The following is an 8,659-nucleotide window of genomic DNA, read 5'->3' as shown; positions in this document are numbered from 1 at the left end:
ATATATATGCACATACCAGTTGTTGATGCATTCACAATGGCAGAATGTAACTTTACCTACTGTAGAAAAAGAAATGGACTTCTTTTTAACAATATCTTTATCATTTGTGTCGCAATCATTTTCTTACCAAGGGTCTTTCCATTACAACTTCAAATCACAATTGTTTGTTGTTCTCCTGTACATGCATTATTGACTTGTAATCAACACCTTCAACAATGGTAATGACTCTACTTTCACAATAAATTAATACGCTGAATTTATATACAGCCTCTATAAGATAAATGTAGTGAATTAAAACCAAGAAAATTAACACACACAGAAATTACATTTATAGTTTATTTCACATATATCAAAATTATGAACATAGGAATAGCATACACCAATTTTGTAAGCAACTTAAATGGTATTTATCTTAAACATTTAACACCGAGACAGACCATTTCTGCTACGAGACAAAACACACAATCAATATGTGATACATACAGGTTATAGTGGTTGCTTGCTGTGCTTGTTCTACCTGGAAAGTTATGTATCGAGTATCACCTTTTGAAAGAGTTTCAGCTGGCATCTCCATCACTGACACATTGTAATGAGTAATTTATAATCTATTTTTGCCATAAAAAAATATACAATTAAACTCTAATTTTAAGACTTGTGAAATAAAGTGAAATTGGTATTCAAAGCAATTAAGGAAAAGTAAGTTGTGAAAATCATCATATATAAATGTTTCACAATAGTTACTCCAGGAATTAGCTTGCTTTCAGTGTACAGTTAGAATTATTTTTTAAAAAAATAGCTTTACGATTCAAATTTGTATTTTCTTTCTGCTAATAACTTTCTGTATTTGCAGTCTGACATCAGCCAAGGACTGTGTAGCAAATGTGTTGTTTTTTTTTATAATGATTATCATTTCACCACCCACATTCTTGCATCTTCTCAATCATCATTCCAATGAAAGCAGATTCTTTTGCTTCAAATACAACTAATGAATTCACAATGAATGCATGGTTTTATCTTCTCAAACAACAGTTAGTTCTTCAAAACCTTCAATGCCCATTTAATAAAACAGTCATTGTTTACAAAAGTTGTTCTCTGAAGCACCTTTGACATTAACACCACCAATCAATCGTGACAGAAATAATGAATATCTTCTAAAAGCTCCTTTTTGAACACAGAATACAATAAACAATGAATTGGTCATTCACTACAGTAGACATCTGAGAAACCTGTAAAATCTTAACTTTGCTGTAATTAAAATGAAATCAGGTGAGAATTTATAAATGAAAACACTACTCCCTTGCTTTGTTGTACCACACCAGTTGCTTAAGGTTCCACCTACCAGCCCATAAGTGACATCACATTTGGCAGAGCTCTACAACATGATGTGGTCTTAAAGTGAATCAGATGCCATGTGAAAAAATAAATCAATGAGATTAAGTAGTTCAGGGGAAGCAAAGTACATATAACGTCCTGAAGTATAAAGTTCCAACACAAAACAGTTTTCATGGGATATTCACCATCAGATTAGTACCAAGCCTTTCCCTTACAGAGAAATCCAAAATTGAGAGGACAAATCTGATACTTCAGTAAACATCATTTGGTCACACAAATAATTTTAATAACTATATCACAATTGGTAACACTTTACTTATTAGGAATTTGGAATTGGCTGCCAGCCACTAAATGGAGGGGGGGGGGGGGGATAACAGTCACCCATCCAGGTACTGACAGGGGGCAACGTTGCTTGCTGGTCACTGGGGCGGGAACCAGTCGCGCCAGCGAAGCAATGCCGTTGGTTACTAATCAAGTAATACTTCACAAATAAATGCTTCACCTTGAGTTTCTGCTGCATCATATTTGTCCATCTCTAGCGACCAACTTCATCGCCTGGTGATTACATTTCAGCAGGCCAAATTATATCCTGCTGCTGCAAAGAACTATACTCTTAAAGTAATATTTCATTTCCTTACTGTCTTGAACTCAAATGATGGCTGCATTATTATGTTAGTTAGTCACAGCTGACAACAAATTTCTTACCCACAGATATTACGTACATTTTTGTACAACTGTAAGACATTCAATTCTTCAATGTTGTTACACTGAAATGGTGATTTTCATATCTGTCACAATAATGCATGGCTATGTAACTAAACTTGATGCTCTTATAGAACAGTAAAACAGTCTTTCAAAAGTGACACAAACAAATGTGCAGAAACAGCTGGAGTTTTGACTACTTCACAGTTACATTCTCACAAAATTCACATTAAAACATTTAAATACATGGAGTGGCTGCTATACTTGTCAGCATTATACACACAGATATAATTTCTTTATATTTTGCACATATATCTTCACAATTTTCCAATTACAACATTCAATATATTGATAAATTAGCTGTAGTTCTTAACAGCATTACAGATACATCAATAATGTTCGTCTTCCATAAATCTATTGTTAGTGAAATCAAATGAAAACATTCAACTATATAAATATGATCCAAATTTATACTTACCAGGTGACAGATGACTTGACTGACCAATGAAATGGAAGGCTGTAGCTCAGCTATTCAAAAGTTAGGCAATTAAGTTATTGATGACTATGGGCCAAATGAGACATAGCAAGACAAATAAAAGAGGGGTAAAAAATATACAGGGTGTAACTAAATTCCCTTTACAGTCCTCGAGGAAAGGTTCCTTATACCAAAATAATAAAGTCGAGTAAACATGGGCTCTATCATGCATATTAAGAGCTGTGGGCACTTGTTCAATAGAAGAAATGTTTCACAGTAGTGAAGATGAAAAAGTGTGCACATAGCTCTTACAGTATGCATTTTACAATCCATGTTGGCTGAAATTGTTTTCTAATGTTCTGGTCCATTCAGAGACATTTTTCATAGTATTGAAAATGAAAAAGTGTTCATAGTAAAGTATGTATCTTAGAGCCCATGTATACTAGACTTTTTAGTGTAAAGTCTGGAAAGGGAATTTAGTTACGCCCTGTACACAGTCAGTTTACTGCCACCCAGGAAGTATAGTAAATATTTGCATATAAGAAGTTATCACCGAATGTATCTACCTGTCATCGTCACCGATTCTCTCTACCTGTCATCTTCAGACAGAAAAAATATTATGTAACTTTCATAAAATTCAAACAAAACTGTGGAACCTCTGGCTAAAGTGTCACCAGCCATCTTCAGACACAACTTTCTTCACAGTACACAAATAAATCTTCAGAACATTGAAATGTAAATACTAAAGACATGGTTTGATACTCTGCTTTCTTCAGAAGCTTCCTTTGTGGCTTCAGTTCAGTTTCACTTTTTAGTCCCGCCATACCCATTCATATTGGTTCACCACTTACCCAATGCCAATTACAACATCCACATCTTTATCAGCCATCTGACACAGTTGCAACCTGGAAAAATAAAAAAAAAAAATAAAAAATTGTTTGTTACCTGATCTTCAGGAAGATGCTCTTTCACTTATTAATTTTAAGTCTTGGATTATGAGGAAATGGTACGATTAATTCAAACATGCTTCTTAAATGATAAATGTTAAAACTATAACTGCTTGCAGTAGGTCAAAATAAATGAAAATATGCCATGGGACCCTTATCTTTTCCATGGTGAGTTACGTCATCTCTTCATTGTCACAGAAAATAACTGTCTGCCAGGGCAAATTGGTGGCTCTCCTAGAAAGGCAGGCTGAATTTTTATAGGTAGGTGTCGTGTGTGTGTGTGTGTGTGTGTGTGTGTGTGTGTGTGTGTGTGTGTGTGTGTGTGTGTGTGTGTGTGTGGCATGGGGGGGGGGGGGGGTGTCTGCAGTTGCATATTCAGGAAACTGAAGATAAGAAAGCACAACCTTCTCATCCTGCATGGTTTGACGTACTATAAAAGAATGAAGAAAAGAACAGCTATGTCCACAGTAACACTGATATTGTAATATAAAAAAATGCCATGGCAACAGGAAGAGGAGGACCATGAGAAACAGGCTTACATAATAGTAGTGCTCGTAACAATACTCCGTGCTGAGACCAAGTGTCACATGACATAGCAAAAAAAACAAAATTAAAAGATCTAATTGTCATTTGCAGTGGACAGCAGCTTTTTGAGCAGTTGGTTTAGCAGTTTATGTTCTTGAAGATATCAATAATTGCTACCAATGATGCTTTCTCTTCCACTAGCAAAATCCAATTAAATAACATGAAAAGTTGTAAACACCACTTAATTTGGGAAATTAGTTTTTCTACAACACTGTTGAAATGCCATATCCACAATGGGGAACCAACATAGTTCTCGCACTGCACAGCTATAAATAATCAAACCTTAATCATTGTTAGAAAAGTACATACTTGCATAGCTACCAACTCACAAATGGGAATATATGGCAATACTTGCTTCCAGGAGACAAACAGAAATGAAATTATGCAAACTAAGAGTTGACTGTGTATTTCATGAAGAGAATACATTCAAGAACCTGAGCATTAATCTGAATACTTTTTGGAACAACAGTCTTACCTAAAATTTAGTACATCCAGTGCTCTCACAAGGTTTTCTGAGAAGTGCCAGTCAATGATACATCTGAGGTTGTTTCAGTGTCCTTTTCACTGTCAGTTGGCTCACTGTCATCCGATGCGTGAGCACTCGACTCCTCCACATATCATTGATCTCTAAGAGATCTGCTTTTGCGCTTTGCTCCCCAGCCGTGGACCTTCCTGCGTTTGCTGCGCCTTGTCGGTTGCGCACGTTGTTCTTCTGGTGCCTTTCGCTTTTTAGATGATGGCTGTGCAGTTTCCTTCTTAGCTGGTTGTGTTCGTGTAGCTTTTGTTTCAGCAGATGATGTAGATGGTTCGGGTGTATCATCTGGTACTGCTCTCTTTGGAGTCCCTTTGCGTCTGCCTTTACCTTTGGAAGCAACACCATTTGGAATTTTAGGTACAAGGGGTTCTTCTGGCTCTGCATCAGGCTCCTTGCCAGGTTCATTCTTGTCCTCTTTTGTCTGTTCACTGGCTTTATTATCAGCTGCAGATGTGTCGTCGCTTTTCTTTGCACACACCTCATCTTTGTCATCTGCCATACCCACAACATTATCAGCTCCCTTATTCTCTGGAGTTTCCGTGATTTGACTTTCAGTTCCTACAGCTACCCCTGCATCTTTGCTAACTGCGTCTTTGTCTGCAGCGACATTCTGTATGTCACTCTTTATTCCATCATCTTTACTACGTGCAGTATCCTCTCCCCCTTTATCTCCTGGGGTTTCAGAACTCTTTTCTGCTCCAACAGTTCTCTCTGCCCTACCATCTGAAATCCCTGCTGGGCTGTCTTTGGGATCTTCGCCCACCTCCTTTTCTGAATGTTTGTCATCCGGGATCTTCTTTGTATCATCCTCTGTCTCCTTGCTTTCTATATTCCTTGCTGATACAGATGCTTCCTCACTGTCATCCTTTGTGGTCTCTAAGCTGAGGGCTGTCTTACTTTCTGAACTTTCAGCTTGTTTTATAGTTTCACCGCCTCCAACTAATTTTGTTTTGCTATCGTTATCACCTACTAACTTTCTGTCATCACTGTCAAGATCTGTACTGGCTTTAGTACCATGAACTTCTGATAGTGACTTAGATTCCATTTCACCTAACTTTGTAGTCTCCTTATTGTCTTCACTGGTCAATTTTTCTTCTAGCCCAGTTTCTTTGTTTGCCAGTGTATTGCCATTCTTTGACTCCTGGTTAGGGTTTTCGTGATATGTAGATTCTGAGCCTTTTGTTTCAGCACTTTGAGTGGTTGTTTTCTGATCTTCCTTAGCCTCATTATCCTCAGATTGATCAGTTTTTGCTGTTGATACACTTGCAGACAAACTTGTCTGTGAGGCTGCCATCTTATTGTGGCAGGGTTAGTTGCCTCTGTTATTGCAACCTGGAATAAAATTATGGAGACCATGAGACACATTTAACACACTACATAACATAAATCTAATACTGCATTATTGGCCTGAATGAATAATTATTAACAAATTCAGAATTAGCATTCCATTACTTTTTTTTTGGGGGGGGGGGCATAGTTTAATATATCTAAAATAGCAGTCACATCCACACTAACCCACTGCATCACACATACTCTGAAATACTGGTACCAAATAAGAATCAATAACATTGAAGAAACTAGTGCTTGATAGTTATGATGATTGTAGCACATCATTTCACACACACTAAAACACTCTTACCAGGGGTATAATATCAATGTGCTAGTACTTAATTGGCCCACACACACACACACACACACACACACACACACACAGACACAGAGAGAGAGAGAGAGAGAGAGAGAGAGAGAGAGAGAGAGAGAGAGAGAGAGACTAATTTTGTTATTAAAAGTCGAGTTCATGTCGTACATCGAAATGTAAACTTACCGTCCAGCAACAAAACATTAGTATCCGATGCAGCAAGAACTTACAGTTGACAAAGAAAGTGAAGCTATATTTATATGACATAAATGACACAATATATACATAGATCTGTAAATATGGTTTCCAAATCTATACAATGACTGATGACTGCCCTCATCTCGCGGTCGTGCGGTAGCGTTCTCGCTTCCCGCGCCCCGGTTCGATTCCCAGCGGGGTCAGGGATTTTCTCTGCCTCGTGATGGCTGTGTGTTGTCCTTAGGTTAGTTAGGTTTAAGTAGTTCTAAGTGACTGATGACCATAGATGTTAAGTTCCACAGTGCTCAGAGCTATTTGAACCATTTTAGACTGATGACTAATAAATAGGCATTCATTATAAATGACAATGACCAGTGTACCATGAGCGGAATGAAGTGTCCTAACGATCATCTGGGAGCTATATACACGTACGTCATTTGGAATTTTTGTCAAGAGAGTTTTAAATTATCAGCGTTGAACAGTTAAGTTTCGAAAAAAATTCACATTTTCTAAAATTTAATAAGGAGCACTGTACTACTAGAAACAAATTACTTAAGTTGTTGACGCAGTTTCAGTAGCAACTAATCAGTGGTTCGGTTCAGTGTGGCTCACCCAGGATATCTCAACACAACCGTCCACTTTAGCGGAAAAAAAATTCTCTACCATCCCACTTATTGCAAAGCCACCGCACTTTTACATAAATGGTGGAAAAGGAAAGATACTGCGAGGTATTGATTTAAATATCCGTTCGTTATGACAAAAGAGGGTAAAACCGTATATACATAATAACTCTAGTAAGATTTCAACTGTAAACTCTCGGCACACCGGAATAGAACCGTCCACACGGAGAAAAACTAACAGTTGGAAAACAAACATTTATGCGAAAGCGGTCTAGGATCAAAGCGCGTTATCTGTAGCAGCACGGACATTTAGATATCTTTGTTCTGGCCATATTAAAAGCTACAAATCTTAAAAATATAAGATTCTCAAGAGCAAACTATATGCGTTCTTACCATAAGTAGCTTTGCACTCTCGAATCCACGGGTTTCGTGTAAACATTATTCTACACGGACACTTGGTGATTAAAGATAATTAATGTTATCCTTAAAAAAAAAGTGAATGCTATCCTTAGGCAATTAAAAATTACACATTGTTATGTGAAAATGCGCATGTACGCGCCAAAATCCCGGTACATCTGCGACGATAAATTACGCCAGAAATTAACAGTTGAAGTAGTAGTTAACAAAAAAAAAGGTGGTTAAACTACTTTCGTGTTGTTCTTTACTTTATCAGTGGCAATACAATAATCGTATTCATACATGCGCAAATGTATAACCCTACAATTAAAATTGGTTCAGCACATTCAAGTTCACATCTTAACAATCCCTAAAAGAAGAAAATTATTTTATAGTACGGATAGGAAAACTGAAAGTAAACAGTGTTCACCCCGCCACAACAAAACGAAATTAAAAAAAGAAAAAACACACACCACACCACACCTCACTGGCGTACCTGCACTTGCCCTCAACATACATCAGCTTCCAACGTCCACCGCCTACTGATCGATGGAAGCGACAACAGGTACTTTTAAACACCGTAGTTCGGCGGTGGGCGGGGAGAGCAAGAGGAATTGTCAAAGATAATAGTAGAAAGATATACTACTTCCCATTCTGAACCTTTACAGAAGAAGTCCACAAGCTGTCGTCGATCATAAATGTTTTATATTTGTTTATACATTCAGGCGGCTTTATGAAGTACAAATGTATTTCGTACGGAGAAATGCATTATTTTAATAGTACAGTGTGTGTGACTACAATATAATTTGTTGCGATTACAAATAACAAATATACTGCACGTGTAGAATAACTGAAGTGCAAGACTCTAATGCAAGAAAGTACAAGAAATATGTTTTATGATCGTTAAAGGTGCGGTTGTAAGCCTAAATTTTAAACAGGTAACTCAAACTCGGCCCATGGCCCGTCCAAAGGCAGTGATATATCTGCGCAAATGTCTGTGCATGCCGTAAATCGACTACTCGCCCGCCATCTATCGGTCAAGATATGAAATTTCAGCGGCAAGCAACTAGGCTCTCCAACCTCAAAGTTTATCCAATTTATTACGAAATTCGTGATGGAGGAAATTCTGTAATGGTCTCTGTTCGCAACTTGAGCTGCAAAAACAAATAAATAAAATATAAAATGCAAGAAACAAAGTCCGATCAGAATGGTTACTTCGCGATTTGCATG

General features: G+C 37.4%; 1 protein-coding gene across 1 annotated transcript; it reads right to left on the bottom strand.

Moving 5' to 3' along the window:
* Positions 1-322: 322 nt before the first annotated feature.
* LOC126298735 (muscle M-line assembly protein unc-89-like) lies at positions 323-8,021 on the bottom strand. Its single transcript, XM_049990173.1, has 3 exons — positions 7,926-8,021; positions 4,517-5,908; positions 323-3,414 (listed from the first exon to the last, which is right to left on the bottom strand). The coding sequence occupies exon 2, from the start codon at positions 5,868-5,870 to the stop codon at positions 4,659-4,661; it is 1,212 nt and encodes a 403-aa protein (XP_049846130.1). The 5' UTR covers positions 5,871-5,908; positions 7,926-8,021; the 3' UTR covers positions 323-3,414; positions 4,517-4,658.
* Positions 8,022-8,659: the final 638 nt, after the last annotated feature.

This window comes from Schistocerca gregaria, chromosome X, assembly GCF_023897955.1.
Source record: "Schistocerca gregaria isolate iqSchGreg1 chromosome X, iqSchGreg1.2, whole genome shotgun sequence".
NCBI classification, from domain to species: Eukaryota; Metazoa; Arthropoda; class Insecta; order Orthoptera; family Acrididae; genus Schistocerca; species Schistocerca gregaria.
Note: the sequence above shows the minus strand (reverse complement) of the source record. Positions and strands in the feature narration are given on the sequence as shown.